The following is a 17,113-nucleotide window of genomic DNA, read 5'->3' as shown; positions in this document are numbered from 1 at the left end:
CTCCTAACTAGTCCAAGCAAAGTTACGAAGTCAAAAATTGTGTTTCAAGCACATTTCCCTCCATAACTTTTTTTGTGCATTCTTTTGTCTGGCCTGGCCTACTGTGCTCATATGTGTTAAGTGAGTTTAATCATTATACCTACTTAAAGGTGCGTGTCGGCACGACATAAGACATGATCCGACAACAAAGAAAAAGGGCCGATCAAATTGACATTTGACCTACTGGATTATTGGTATCACTGCTCCGGCGGACTTAATTGTGTTAAATTTGCTCGAGTTTCATGACTGCTTTAGATTTTAGAATAAAGAGTACCTACCGGAATTTCTTGACGCGAAATAAAAAATACAATAATTATAAATCCATACACACTCACGATACTGTAATGTTAATGAGAGTAATGTAAGTATGTCTTGAAGAGCGGATAGGAGCCTGGTGTCAGCGTGGCTGCGGACACTGCCGTGCGTCCAGCTCACGCTCGCGCAGGGAGTCACTCCCGGACTGCGCCCGAAAGCCGGCCGACGTACGTGTATTGTATGGAAATAAGTAATTGGCCCCCGTATTCTTCTTTTGACGAGCTCTCCGGCGGCGGGACCATTATGTCCGTTCGAACGTGAGCGCCGGCATTCGGACGCTAGTGGCGACGCCCTCGGTCGCCTGCGCCGCGCTCCACAGTCCACACCACGTCAAAATGAATACCTCCGACCGAGGTACGACTCTTATCTTATCATCGAGGGTGACTTCGACGGCGACGGCATATGTTCTTCTACTTGACATACAAGGTTATATGGAAGGATGTCGGAAGTGCGTCCTTTTCCTCGTTAATAGCTAGGGCACTTACTACAGAGGAGTGAATTACTTAAATGCAGCTGAAGAAGCATATATCACCTGCTGTCCGAGTGGCGGCTATTGAAAGTGAATATAGTGGTTCGTGCGTGACTCCTGCCGGCCCCTGCTGAGGGCAATCGCCGTCGCCTTTGGCGGCTGGTATGTAGGGGATTCGAGGGTACTGCTACTCTTTTGAGGATCGTAAGTACAAAAGACTAAGGGCCACGCTATGTCGGACTAGGTGGAAGTTCATTAAAAATATATGAAAATGCTAATCAACCTATGTCAGGCGACCTATTCGTTTACATTTTCAAATACGAAGTTGGCGAATTGAAATAAACATTGTAACTACGAGAAGGTTATTGTTATTAATACGAGTAATTACAAAGATGTGCAATAGATCTTTTGCAATTATGTTCTGGTGTAGGGTGGGGCAACTACGATCGTATGCGACCATGCGGGCTGGCCTTTTTGTAAACGAATTAGCGTTGACGATTGCGTGGCAGCCAAATTGACACATTACCGTAGATCTATACCGGCGCACCTTTTTCAACAGCGTATTTGCTTTATTTATTGTGATGATTTAAAGAGGAGCGCCCAAAAAATAAGCGTTAACATTGCAGCATTGGTAAACACTGAACAGAAGCATATATCGCTTGTAGGTATTGGGACCATCCATCATCTTAACTGTATAAAGTTGATTATGCTTAGATTACTTGTTTCCTACTTTGGAGCAAGTCTTGTTTTTCCAATGACTGACACGCGAGCAGACCGCAGCCTGGCGTCCTGCTTCAGCTCCTAATTGCCCAGCCGGGGACGCTATTTCTAGACCAGGTTCGCTTCGAGTAGTTATCGGTGATGAGTGACTTCTCCAATCATACCTCTGAAATTTAGTCATTAATATCTACTTCCAATTGCGGCTCTTGGGGCCGACCGTGACCCAATTTGCTATATGAATTATACTACAAACAATTATTTATTACAATTTCCATGAGGTAAATTGAATTTTTATTGTAAAAACTTTCATAACTTTTCATTCTTAAATACGTATGTTATGTTCTTATCGCATATATACCTTACTTATTTGCGGTTTATGTTATAATTTACGATTTAGATTTTAAAATCCAAATTTCTTTTGGGCTATGGTAAATAGGTCGCTTTCATTATTAATTATATGTTTTCAATTTAAAAAAAAAACGAAATTCTTCACTGTTTGGATTGGAAATATCTAACGGGAGACAATTATTTTTCATAAAAATTAATTAAGGATTGCGGCATGTTTGTTAAGTCGAAGACGTGTCTGAGGTGGCAAATGTCTCAGTAAGGTAAATGTATTTGATTTGGCGCGATTAGGCCGACGCTCCTAAAGTCAGAAGGGGAGCCTCATCCGGTCGGTGCTCGCGCCAATTGTCAATTGGCTATCGCCGCCTCAGGGCTGTCAGCGCGCATGCGCAATGCTGAACTCCGCTGTCCTCACGTGACCTGCTCAACATTTAGAAAGATCAAACATCAAATTCCAGAATTTGCATGCCAGTAGCACCGTTAAAGACCACGGGGATCACCCACTACTGCTCTAGACTCATATAGAGCAGTTGACTACAAACTTTCCCAGACCAAAAGTCAAATTTGGGGACACGTTTTTCCCTTAGACTTTAGATCTTTGTAAATGACTAAACGGAAGGAGAATCATTCGCTTTTCAAACCGAATATTACTAAATATTAAAATATTATATTCAAATAATATCTTAATTTTACATATTATTTGACAAGATCAAGACAATCTTAATTTTACATGGTCTTGATCTTGCTTGCCTGCGCTTGGAACAAAATGCACTGCGAGTTTTTGATGTCAATTCAATTTGTCATATACATCAACATTTTCCCCACATTATTTAGAACTTTATTTCAAAGTGGTAGGGTTCAATTTTGCATATATTCTTATGTCGAATATAAAATTGGGTGCATAACAATGTATGAAGGTGCCATATGTTGGCTCCGTAGGGAATTTTCCTTACTTACTACTTAGTAAGTAGGTTATTTTGGTTTGAGCCAAAAATTAGAAAACGAAACCCTTAAATAGTTTCTTGTTTCTACCCTTTGATTGTATGTATATCTCAGCTCGAGCCTTATATTCAAAATCATGTGTACAATGTAAATGTATGAATGAAAACCGATTTCTATTCATATTATTCTTCTTCGTTATATACAGAACAACATATATACTCGTATATATTCTCAACGACTCTCAATTTACTCTTAATTCTAATCAAATCAATTAATATGAAACCGTCACCTAAGAAGTTACACTTTAATTCGGTTAAAATTAAAAACTAAATAAATATAAGGGCGCCTGCGCTTTCGTCTTAAGATACATGCTAATTAAAAGATTATTCATTCAGCCAAACCAAGCTCAATTCTCTGCAGTACATTGATTAATAATTTTTTCATCACACTTGCTCGAAAAGATCTTATTTCATGCAGGTGTACTGAAGGACAAATGCCTATATTGTTCCCGCGTGAGTTATGGATTCTGAAAAAAAAGCTATAACTCACTCGTGAGTTATAGCTTTTTTTAAATTATGTCACTAATGCATACGAACCAAGTAGGTATACCAGTTTTTCTTTGAAAATACTGACGTTCACAAATATATTTTTTTGTTTATGCTTTAAAAACTATTAAATATTTAATTTGGTCAATTTAATTGCCGTTTCAAATATTTTTACACATTTTTCAATTGTGGCTGAATGCCGATGGGTCTCCGATGCCTAAACTGCCAAAAAAAAATCTAAATGGCGGACAAATGTTTGAAATGTCACCGTATTTAAGAATGATTTCGCTTAAAATTTAGTTTTTTTTTCGCAAGTGTGATGAAAAACATTGTGTGTAACTCTGGGGGTAAGAATATTGTTACTCAAGTCTGTAATTCACTCCAGCCTGCGGCTGTCGTGAATATATTTGGCTCGTAAATTAATATTTCACTTACCCCCCACGTTGCACAATGTACTGATGTGAACTTGTTATTTGTTTTACAAGGGGGCAAAGTTGTTGTTAAACCTCTCGTGCTAATATTGATAACTGAGCAAGCGAAAAATTCAAAAATTGAACCACTCGCTTCGCTCAAATTTTGTGTTTCACCACACTAACGCAAGGAAAATACTAACTGTAAAATATCATACAAAATCAAACCAAATCCATTCGAAATGAATGTTATTCTCATTTCTACCAGCCCACATAAGGAAACTACTCAAAATATGCATTTGATTACTTTGCCACACATGTGGATAAAATGCTACTTTCGCATCAGTTTTTGAACAATCAATAGAGCCTTTACAAGCTGGTGTGGCAAAAAAATTTTTTTCACAGCATTCCATTATCATTTTCGTTGTAGATAAAGATGAGAAAGCATTCCATGGAATAATCTTTTAAGTAAGTCATCCGATCCGTTAGGCCGGTTAGGCATACGAGTTTAATTAATTTGCGAACTAAATTATTGTATTAAGGATGACTCACGCTAGACCGGGCCGGGGCCGGGCCGGAGCTTCTGGCGCTTCGTTTTCTATGGAAAGCACCTCGTGATCACCGATCAGCCGTCATAGAAAAGGGCTCGGCCCGGTCTAGCGTGACTTATCCTTTACTATCCCTCAGATTTAATAAGCAACATAAAATTGCAATCCACATGAACACCATGTTTTAAGCAAGCCAAGGACCGCACCTTGGAAGGCAATATACAATTTAATACTTTGTTGCTAGAGATCGTAGCATATACGAAGCCATTATAAATAAATATTAAGTATGTAGTTAATTACACAATGATACAATATATGTCGAATACTACTCTTCTATATTGCCAATTTGCCGTAACATTTGCACATTAAAGTTATCAATAAATCCTCGAGACGTTCTAAGGCTAAGTGTATGCTGACCTGCTGAGACGCAGGCGACGCAGTTCACGCAGCGCAGAGCAGATTTTGCAAAGTATGGAACGTCCTTGCGCTACCGCGTGCGTAACTAAAAGACGTTCTATACTTTTCATTTCTCATGCTCTAAAAGTGTGTCGTTGTTGTTCTAAAAAGTGTGCAGAAAATGATACGTTTGTGCTCTAGAGCACTGTACTCTCTTAGTACTTTTTTTACGATAAGCAATTAACATTAACATTTTGGTTTTGAATGGATTTGTTGTACAATTTCCATTCTGATAATTAACTACGCATTCCATAAATAACGATATTTTTACCTAAATTGTTAATTGAAAGTACCCTCAAGAAATACTACTGTAGTTTATACTTAGCCGTGTTTTTTTTAAATGCACATGTATTTTACTTTTCTCACCATTTCAGTCTATTGGTGCTCTCACTGCGTTCGAGCGCCAAATTACCTCGACAGAAATGGGTGCCTTTTATCCCTTGGTCAACAATCTACTATTACAAAATCTGCTTTGCGCTGCGTGAACTGCGTTTCCTGCGTCTCAGTATACGCTTAGCCTAAAGAGTCAACACGCTGTAGCTGCATTTATCTTAGCTAGGTGTTAAATAAAGTTCCTATGGCTGCCTTCTGACTAACATAAATCAGCTCCTTGTGTGAGTATATACTCTTATTATTATTGCATTGTCACTGAAGAATATCAGTTTGATAGTCATTGACATACACGGTTTTTGAGGCTGACCGCGTACATAGGTACCTATTGCCAACTACAACCTATATTGACAGTGTTAAATGAGATAAAAGGTAAATATCCTGGAAATAAGGACTCGCAAGAAGACGTTCGCAAACACAAGCTAGAATCCTAAAATCAGTTAATTCAGTTAAGCAGGACAGTGCAGTGGTAATTTGAGACAATTTGTCCACGATTGGCTCGTTTGCTCTTCGTTGGAGTCGGTTCTTAACAGCAGGAAGTGTTATTGATGGTAAACTCTGCTATGAGCAACATGAATTGGCCGTAAACATGCTACTCTTCATTGCATCTTTAAGACTGACAGTATGTTTAAGTGCGTACTTGATTCCACAGCAAATCCCAATGTCAAATCAAGTTATATTTGCTGCCTCAAATTTGCCACTTAGACATTTTATTTCCATAAGGTCATGAAAGGTCAGGTCGACTAGCGACCAAAAGATGGCGTCATTTCGCACAGATTACGGTCTTTCACCGTTTTACGCAAAACCTAAACAATTCTTGAAGATGTGTTGAATTTGCGATACACGCAACAAATATTATGACTAAATTGCGATTTATTTCGACTGAAAAGTGTTTCAACAAAACAAGAATATATAGTTTATATCAAATATGCGAAGTTGTTAATAAAAATGTCAGTAGATTTCGAATGTTACACTATTATAATATAACCTAGACGGCGCAGAGCTATAATAATAAGAATTAAATAAAAACCTTTATTTGGGACATGGATAGTTTACCTATTGAGAACCAACCAATATTTTCACCCACTTGTTGTTATGGGATCGTGTCATCCACAACATGTTTTGAAACGAGTCTAGCAGACTAGCAGGATAAAGAAAGAAATATGGGCCCTGTGAGGTTTATTGTTTGAAATAGTCTATGCTATGCCAACTGATTTAAATTCATAACTTTTAATCACTCCAATGTTCCTGAGTAAGTTAATGCCTAACTAAATACTAATAATTTCTCCTAATGACAACTGTCACAACAAAGCTAGTGCAAAAATGTCATACTGTGAATATTTTTTTCTACTAGTTCTTAAATATCGGAGCCTTCTTGGCGCCCACTACTATCATAGTGTTTTGTATGTCTATTGCACATTGTCCTGTGTGCCATCCTGTATATGCAATTTCTTCAGTGGTACCTTGAAGACTAAGGACTAAGTAGTTTCTGCATTTGAGAAAATTCACTTTCTTCGATTACCTACCTAGATAAAATACATCTACCTGATCTACCTATATGTCCAAAGGTCAATGAAATAACAACAGATAATTTCCGATGTGTATGAAATAAAGTAATTTATGATTCTACTTGATAAAGTCAATCAGTTGACAATCTCGGGTCAAGTATCTCCATTCCAGTTACTAATAAGTGTAAGTGTGACGTTGCTAAGTCAAAAATAATACCTACCTACGAGTAAATATGTATTCATGAAGTAGATGTTAACTCACAGTAAGTTTTGTTACTTGTAACCATCGGCTTATACATGTAGTTACATTTAAGTAGGTATAGGTAAAGTACTCAAGCCATACGGTTTTCCGATAAATACGTGAGTATCAATTAAAAAATATTTAAAATAAAGATCGACGATATTCTGTATATAACCGCTTTAAAAAAAAACTTATTCTCACAGATCCTGATTTCATTTAGGTTCTTCCAACTCAGAATCTCTAGCATATTCAGTGTGTATGTCCTAAATATGTGTATGTATTTTTTTTTCCACTGCACGTTATGCGCATGCAAGTAAAACACTTTTCACACTTTGACGTGACGAAATAGAACGGACATTTGGGCATTTTTTTTAAATGGAATGCTGACGAGTCTGAGTAGAATGAGCTCAAGTCCAGATTTGTAAGAACCTTTTTCTAAGGTCTTCAGTACTTTTTTTTGGAATACGCTCATAAATCTAGCTTAAGCTACACGCGGTTTCTCAACTTTAAGGGCCGGTACAGACGGACTGCAACCCGACTGCTATTTGTATGGCAACTGCACGCCGGCTGCACGCCAACTGCAACGTCGGCGTGCAGTTGCCATACAAGTTGCAGTCGGGTTGCAGTCCATCTGTTACTGTACCGGCTCTAAGGGGATAAACATACCAAGTAGAGGCACATGGAGTTGTGATGTGGACCTAGCTTTATTTCGTCACATGTCGTTTTATCGCCGTGTTAAGTTAGGTATCGTTTCGATGCCTTACGCTGAATATGCGTGAAGCTACATGGATTCAATTTTGAGCGTTTAGCCTGAAAAGCAGGGCCTGGAATCGAAATAGCCCAATATTTTGAATTATTTTATGCTCTTTACGTAGGACTGAAGCATTAGATAACAGCTTCGTATTATTAGATTGTCTCATTAAAATGAAATAATAAACGAAAGAACGAAAAAGAACGTAATAATACCGGTATTTTTGTATGGAGTAAATACCGGTTTCTGATTCCTGCTGAAAAGTTTATATGTAGGTATAGTCGAAGACATATTATTTGCACCGATGAATGTTATCGCTAATGGCTCTTTTACAATAGGGTAACAAAACAATTAGCAGCCGGTTTTGAGCTAATTAATCTTGATTCCGGTTACTTTTTCTACATTTTGATTTCTAAGTTTCAAAATTCCAACTTTTCAATTCGTAGTCTATTATGTACAGGTATTTAAAAGTGTAAAAGACTTATGTAAAAAAACATTAATTTCAAAGTAAATTCAGTTATTTCCGCAGCTTAATGAACATACATTTATGTCGTGCAGTGGAGAAATTTAAAAACCAGTATGAGTTTGACGAAATGTTTATTACCTACATACATATCTACAGTCCACATGTATAATACACCGATATTATCTACTCTAACATACTACTTAACGTTTTATAGACGGGTACCTCCAGGGGCGCAACTGCACGCCGCCGGCTATCGATGACTTCCCCGCCGAGTTGTTCACGGAGTCGCAGCGGCAGCACGGCGCCGTCGTCATACACATCCTCATATCGCTCTACCTTTTCATCGCGCTCGCGGTCGTCTGCGACAAGTTCTTCGTGCCTGCTGTCGACAGAATATGTCACGGTCAGTATCGTATTATGTTCTGGTATCTGGGAGACCGAGCTTTGTTCGGAAAACATGTAAAAACTATTATAGCTAAGTTATGCATGTAATATTTTATTTTCTCACGTAAGTGAATTATTGTTATTCTTTTGAGAAATAAAGATCTTTAAAGGATGACTCACGTTAGACCGGGCCGTGTCCGGGCTGGAGCTTCCGGCGCTTACTTTTCTATGACATGACAGGTGATCACGTGATGCTTTCCATAGTAAATGAAGCGCCGGAAGCTCCGGCCCGGACACGCCCCGGTCTAACGTGAGTCATCCTTAAACCGAAAACTCAAAAATGCGCGACGTCCCAGATCCCAGAGATAAGAGATCGATTTTTCGCCCCCGAAAACCTCTATATAGCAAACTTCATCGAAATCGTTAGAGCCGTTTCCGAGATCCCCGAAATATATAAATGTGTAGTATATATATTACCTGAAGCGCTGCATGGTGGCCTAGCGGTAAGAACGTGTGACTTTCAATCCGGAGGTTGCGGGTTCAAACTCCGGCTCGTACCAATGACTTTTCGGAACTTATGTACAAAATATAATTTGATATTTACCAGTCGCTTTTCGGTGAAGGAAAACATTGTGAGGAAACCGGACTAATCTTATTAAGGCCTATTTCCCCCTCTGGGTTGGAAGGTCAGATAGCAGTCGCTACCCCAGGCTCCCATGAAGCCGTGGCAAAAGGTCGGGATAACGCGAGGAAGATAATGATGAAGCATGTCAAACAAGTGAAACAAACTTTCAAGAAGTATCAGTTAATTTATCAGGATACCTATAGCTACTACCTAGTCACATTTTCCATCGTTAACCGACTTCAAGAAAGAAGGAGATTATCAATTCAACCGTATTTTTGTGTATGAATTATTTCCCCCGATTTTCCTTCGTTTGGTGGCCTCTAAATACCCTTACACAACTGATGGACAGCTTTCTTTCTTTCTTATTGAATCGCACTGGGGTCGGCATTGGGTTGAACAGTAAACGCTTTTAAGACTTGGCTTGGCATACAGACTTGAAACATTACTAGTGCATGAATTAGGGGTAGTATTTTATTTTATCCTAAATGAAGTCGGTTGCCTTTTTTTTCTAACATATACAGCAGAGATGAAATAAAAATATTGTTCACAAAATATTTGTTTTGAAATTGTCGTACGCTCCGATTTTGTAATCATGACAAAAGGGGTAAATTTATCTAGCTATAATAAGTAAAATAAGTAAAATCTTGCGTTGTTGTTTTTCAGCACTAAACATGAGCAACGACGTGGCGGGCGCCACGTTCATGGCGGCGGCGACGTCGGCCCCGGAGCTGTTCGTCAACGTGATCGGCACCTTCATTACGGAGGGCGACATCGGCGTCGGCACCATCGTCGGCTCCGCCGTCTTCAACATCCTCGCCGTCGCCGCCTGCTGCGGCATCGGGGCTGGAATGGTCTGATTATTCACAGTTTATGGTGATAGTATGGTCGTCCCTCCGTAACCGTCGGTCGTCAGTTATAAATTGCACTTTCCATGTACCTAAACCTGAATAGTACGTCTAGCATAATAAATATAGTTCTTTACTTAAGTATGTGGTATCAAGTCGCATGACTTCAGTTTTTTTGAAATCGCACCCATCGAGTAAGGAAGAAGTGTTTGACATGCAGGCGCTGATAAAAACCTGTCCTCCGAAAGTAAAAAACTGGTTTTTGCATTTATTATAATGACCTATATTTATAATGATATATTGTTTACCACTGTAGCGAGAAATTAATATCTTTAAAGAAAATTTTTCGAGCGCAATAAAAAAATACGTTTACTAAGATTTCGCCTAAAAATATATGTATATTAAATGTCCATAAAATACTCGTATCATACGTAATTAAATGCCTAATAGTAACACATATACAACTAGTTATAGCTATTTACCTACCTAGTAAGATATTTCTCAACGGGGTCCCAGTCAATCGCCTTTTTTCGATGTAAGTATGTAGGTAGGAACCGTATTTGAAAGGCTACATAATTGAATTGCAGGTTGTGCCTCTCGACTGGTGGCCACTGACGAGAGACTGCCTCGCGTACGGCATCACAGTGTCCATCCTTATCTGCATCATGCACGACGAGTACGTTCTCTGGTACGAGGCCTTCCTACTCGTCCTCTTGTATGGAGTCTACATCTGTATTATGTATTACGACAAATCCATACAGAACTTTGCTAAAGGTGAGGCAACAAACAGTGCTATTCAAAGTCAAGTGGGTTACAAAGTTGCCCTCTCGTCTACGATTACATTTGAAATATAAATACTATGTTTAGTAAACACATTAATCTGTATTTATTTACATAGCGATAATGTTATGATTCCAGGTAGCTGGAAGTGCTTGAAGAATTTTATGAATAAGACTGACGAAAAGTCCGATAATATTATAGGTAAGGTAATTTAAAAACATTTTGCAACTATACAATCTTTGAACTATTTATGGTCTTTATTTGGATGATGCAATTAAGCCAGACGAAATATGTATTTCAATAATTATAATAATAAAATCAGACATCACCAAAAATTATATAGGCTTTAGGTTTGCCGTAACATTCTTGAAAATGTAACTACATATCATACATGTGTTGGCGTAAGTTGTAAACTTAAGTATGTGTGTATAGAAAATAACTAAATAAAATGAAATTTTAATACCAAGAGTAAGCGGTTTATTTAACATATTTGTTAATTTTTAGAAATAAAAGATACCAAAACCGCAAGTTCGACCAAAATTGAATCACCGGAGCACTGTCAGCACAATGGGAATGTTAAAACAATAATACCACTTTACAATAACGATAAAGAATGCGGAAAACCACTAGAAGTTGATGAACAGAATAAAGTAATCAGCGTAGATATTGAGAAAGCAAGTGATGATATTGCTTACGCGGATGATAGCCCGCACCATGTGCCCCCGGAGACCGCAAAATCCGTCTCTGATGAGTATGAACACTCTTTATGGAAATTCCCATTTAAAAGGAGCTGGTTTACGCAGGTAATTACAAGTATTTCTCCTAGGTACACTTACGCTACGTGTCATCTGTTCAATTAGTACTTGGAATACATTTGTCCATAGCACATTCGCTGCAACTACGAGTACATATTCATCATATTATTTATAAAGATATCAATAAACAGCCAAAATTAAAGTATATATTATCATGTATTGGCATAAAAGGAAAGCATATGATGATTAGTATCGTGTCAAAATGGTAAGATTAATTATTCTTTATCCTTTCAGACAACATGGTTCGTCACGTGGCCGATCCACTTGGTGTTTTTGTTCACAATTCCAGATTGTGAAAAGCCACGTTTCAAAAGTTGGTTTCCTTTAACTTTCATTATGTGTATCGTTTGGATTGGCTCACTGTCTTACGTAGTCGCTTGGATGATAACTATAATAGGTACGTATGTCAAACTTGATATGTGAGATAGTAAAGTCCATCATCATGTATTTATTTACGAGCTGGGCTCTTGTCGCCGCCAGCTCTGAAAGCCGGTCTTTATTCTTTGGCAAAATCGCTTTTTACTCACAAGTGCTAAGTTGGTGGAAATTTTGAGTTGCTTCTTCATGTTGGCTGACCTTTAACGAATGATTTTGAATTGAATAATAAAGACCTCTTTTTATAAGCTTTAATTTAGATTCGATTTGTAAACACACACAATTTTGTGTTATACTCTGCAGCAAAATTTGTTTGCTTCTTCTACCTTGATACCCTTAAATTACAACTCCACTTTTTGATTCAATTTTGGAATATTTCTTTGTTCGCGTTTAAAAATAAGCACAAAAAGTAAACAACTTTTATCCGTTGTATATAGAACAATAATTGCCAAAAGGCGGCGGCTTCCTCGCACAACGTTGCGCACAACGAGGAAATGCCGTCAGCATCCTTGATACAATGCCTCAAGGGACTATTTTAGATTTAAGTTAGTTATTAATTTAGTTTAGTTTCCCTCTCTATGTAAATAAAAAAAAAAGCCAAATAATATTAAGATGTCATACCATGAAAGTTCATACTCGTAATTCTCACCACGTCGTGCGTTGGCGTCGCTTGTATTTCTCCCACCACCAATTTCGCACTTTGTTATTATGCTAATGTAACGTAAATATGCACATAATGTAAATTGATTGTTATTATTTAGGGGATACATTAATGATACCTGATTCCGTGATGGGTATAACGTTCCTCGCTGCTGGGACATCGGTGCCTGAGGCCGTGTCGAGTGTTATTGTCGCTAAGCAAGGTAACTAATAATTATTCATTTATCATGCTCTCAAAGTGGCTCATTGTTTATCAATATAGCGGGTAGAAAGTGCTATGTTTCAGCCCTAGGAAGTTTTACTTTTCAAGTACTTTTTTTATACGATAAGCAATGAAAATTTGTTGTATAATTTCCATTCTAATATTTAACCAGCGACTCCATAAACACCGATCCGATTGGTTATTGGAATTACCCTCAAGAAATACTAAAAAAGTATAATCATTCATGTTTTGTTAAATACATTATGTACTTTACTTTCCTTGTATTCGAAATGAAAAGTGGAGTGTTTAACTCTCACTTCCTTTGAGCGCTAAAATATATCATATAATGGGTGCCTTTAATCCATTGGTTAATAATCTACTTAACAATGTGTGTAAATAAAAAAGGTTATCTTAGGCTATAAAAGGTTATCATTATTTTGGTAGCCCTGTCGATTAAAGGTATCGATGCAAAATATATAATTATTGGTGCAATAAACAATATGTACTTACTGTAAATACTTACATACAATATAACTGAATTTGTTTCGTCATTTAATTATGTAAATTCAATATAACTATTTAGAGGTGAAATTGAACACATTTAAATATACGAGTAGTTACGCTCTTCTAGCGCCCAAAATTAGATAGCGTTAGACAAGGATAGCATACCGTAAGAAACACAAAAACACTTGTATACAATTTGTTGGTGAGGACCATTCATTCAGAAGCGACCGCTTAGTTACAGTTGTCCTAATTTTTAAGAGGTTGTTTTGTAAATTAAATTGTATGTTTAATGATTTAATCTTTAAAATAAAAGTCTTACTTTGATAATTAATTAGCAATTACTCCTATACTCCTATCATCTATAATTTTTATGGTGGTAGTCATTTTTGACAAGGAAATTGGAAAACTGTAATTCTTCTTGAATTAGATTTAGTCTTGCCAAATAATTTAATTGCTATATTCAAATAGCCCATTTAACGGTGATTATAATATATACTTTCAAACATAGAAAAGCTTAAATCGACGATTTTGTAAAATTCTCTTAATCTGCGCTGACCACAGTGACCACCCATCGGGGCCCCGCCACGTGACTACTTTTGCACAAATCCGCGGCGCCACGACTACTTTTCGCTGGCGCCATTTGAAGGGTTAACAGAGTGAAACACTTTTTACCTGTTAAAACAAAAAATAAATAAAAATAGCAAGACATTAATTCTACCCGTAATTCACCACGGTGATGTGTGTTATCAGACTTAAACGTATTGAGTAATTCGACAGGGGTATTATCACACTTTGTAATAAAGAAAAAAAAAACTAAATGTAAATATTTTCAAAATGGCTTCCTTGGGGTTAGATATGACTTATACGAATGTTAGGTATTATTTGAGGTATATTTTATTTAAAAAAATTGAACGGTATTGTATCTGCTGGAGGAGCCCAAACTTAGTATGTTTGAAAGTTATTTTTATTCTTATTTTAAAAAGCTCACGGAAATGTAATGATGTGACATATTTTTAGAATCGGCTTGAAAAGCCCTTTCATTTGATATCACACACGATAGGTTTCTCAACAAAACATTTTTCACCTCAGCAGCTCGAACAAGGGTACTTTGCTATTTACTATGCGATTTAGCTCACTGAGTGAGACAAAATGACATTCAAGTGACCTTTATATTCAAATCTCACTACACCTAATACAAATTCAAATTATGTGGATTCTATTTTCTCTGTCCCTTTCACGTCGTTAGCATAAAGAAAGAGACAAATAAAGTACAAACGACATTCAACGGTATACTGACGGTTTATAATAGACCCCCGAAAAACGTCAGAACGCATCGTTCCAAAACACGAGTGTGAATTCTTAATAAATAATTAATGAAAATAAAGTTAAAAATTTGATAAAAACACCATATTTTACACACACAAGTACAATTAATATAATGAACGTAAAAATAAAAAGACACAGATTATCAGTATTATCACGAAAAAAAAACCCAAAAAGTAAAACTATATACAAACTACAGGTCTTTCGAATAACTCATACATAAATCGTATACCAACGCTGTTACGAAATAGCTACTATGAATTATACTATACAATAACTACAAGTAATATTAAATTTAATGTACGCAGGTCACGGTTCAATGGGAATCAGCAATTCGATTGGTTCGAATACCTTCGACATTCTGCTGTGCCTGGGCCTTCCGTGGCTCATCAAGGCGTCACTCACACCTGCCGAGCCTGGACTCTATCTGGTCAGAATTTAACAAATAGTTTTGCTAAGGCGATAATCAATTTAAAAGCGATTATTTGAATTTATTTAACTATTGTCTGTGCGAAAGTAGCTATGCGCGTCGGCGTCAATGATAGCGTGAATGCGAAGCGATTTTTTTGTTATTTCTATGATTATCATGTATCTTAAAATTGACTATTGTTACCAGGTAAAAATTAACTCAATGGGGCTGGAGTACTCTGCCATATCGTTGCTTTCAACGCTGCTGATGCTGTACTTGACGTTTTGGTTCAACAAGTTTAAGCTCGACGCGGCGGTGGGGCGCGCCTGTCTGGCCATGTACGCTATGTTCCTCGTGTTGGCCACTCTCATCGAGCTGAACGTCTTCTTCCCGGTCAACGTGCGGACCTGCAGGAGAGCGGAACTCAAGTCCTAGACCAGTGTCGGAATCCGAACCGAACGATAATAACAAGTGTGTTTGTACTGTACTATTCTAAGTTACATATCATGCGTGCCTACCGACGACGGGAGTTCTTTCGCAAAGCAACTCGACAAGTCAAATCGCGTGTCATCACTTTTATTGCTAAGTGCCAATATTTTAATTGCCCGAATAGGCTCATTTCCTCCTTGTGAATTGTGAATTACGAATTAAAATTTGCCTATGATAAATATTATTGCTATAAGCAATCAGTGTTAATTGTTGCAAGTTTCTGCATTATATCAACTATTTAAGTAAATAAATATCTTCAATCAGAATCTCAATGAATCGAAATAGTTTGACTAACACAAGACAAATTATGATAATATTCCTCAACATAATCGAATCTCATAAACTTAGTTCGTTACTGGCGAATTAGTTTCGTGTTACTTATAATTCAGTAAGTTTAATATAATAATGCACTTTATTTAATAAACTTTGTCAAGCAAGATGTTGTAAATAATTAATTCGACGTAATTATAACAGATTTAGAGTAACTAAAATTATAACAGTTTTATGGTCTTGTGTATCGAATACGTGGAAATTTTATTATTAACCTGGGCTGTAGTTTGATATCGATTAAAGATTATTGAGCGATGTGTTAGGTAAAGGTAGTAAAAGCTACGAGTAGTAGTGGTCGGGGAGCTCAAGAGGGGATTTTTGGAGTCACTCGAGCGCGTCAGATTAAGATATGGGGGATACCTTGCATCCTGTTGAGGTGTTGAGTACCTCCACCAAGTATGCGTCCTTGGCATTGAGCAGGGAGTCAAGGACAGCCCGTCAGAAAAGTAAATAAAATCGCCACCTTGAAATACTCGAGCGCGTCAGATTAAGATATGGTGGATTAATTACTTGTTAAATAGTTCCTATTTTCATAATCTGACGATTTTAGCGATCCGTCAGCGAGTGGCAGGGTCACAAATTGCAAAAAATAATCTCGACCTTGACTTACTCGAGCGCGTTCCACTCTAGCTGGCCAGTCAAGGCAAGCACAGAGGCGAGGGCCAGATGAAAGGGCCCTCTGGAATAGGGGTCCGAGGTGTCGCCACTCACCATCAGCTCGCCACAAGCTGCCCCCGCGGGGTTATTATTATTTCGTTTCAGACAGGCAGCTGATGCTGGTACGCCTAAAATCATAGTTCACTTAGCACGATTTCACTGTTCAGATAGTTTGTCAAGACAGTTATTATCTTGAGAAAAAAGAAATTAAGTCGTCCGAATAAAGATACTGCTCCACATTATCCTCAAAGGTTTTACATAACCGGGACATCAATCTGAACCTATCTGACATGCTCGAGTATTTCAAGATGGCGGTTTTTTTGCAACTGTGACTGCCACTTGCTTACGGATCGCTGAAATAGTTAGATTATTGAAATATACACTTTTGTAGGGTCCATTTAACAACCCCTTTGAATATCTGACGCGCTCAAGTAAATTATTTTGTTCCAAATTTTCCCCTTCCGTATGACCACCGTGCCTAGGTAAACCGGCAGATTAACTTACCCTTGTTATCAGAGTCATGTTGCGCGACTGACACTACCAATATCTGTCGCGCTCGAGTAACTCCAC

At 37.6% G+C, this 17,113-nt stretch overlaps 1 protein-coding gene across 1 annotated transcript; it reads left to right on the top strand.

Annotated features, from left to right (window-relative positions):
* The first annotated feature begins 484 nt into the window (after positions 1-484).
* LOC134754610 (sodium/potassium/calcium exchanger 3) lies at positions 485-15,690 on the top strand. The gene is made up of 10 exons (XM_063690929.1): positions 485-708; positions 8,360-8,548; positions 9,818-10,005; positions 10,587-10,773; positions 10,918-10,980; positions 11,284-11,582; positions 11,829-11,991; positions 12,731-12,832; positions 14,967-15,088; positions 15,275-15,690. The coding sequence occupies exons 1-10, from the start codon at positions 690-692 to the stop codon at positions 15,500-15,502; spliced, it is 1,560 nt and encodes a 519-aa protein (XP_063546999.1). The 5' UTR covers positions 485-689; the 3' UTR covers positions 15,503-15,690.
* Positions 15,691-17,113: the final 1,423 nt, after the last annotated feature.

Source organism: Cydia strobilella, chromosome Z, assembly GCF_947568885.1.
Source record: "Cydia strobilella chromosome Z, ilCydStro3.1, whole genome shotgun sequence".
Lineage (NCBI taxonomy): Eukaryota > Metazoa > Arthropoda > Insecta > Lepidoptera > Tortricidae > Cydia > Cydia strobilella.
The sequence above is the reverse complement of the archived record's forward strand: the minus strand, read 5'-3'. Positions and strand labels throughout refer to the sequence as shown.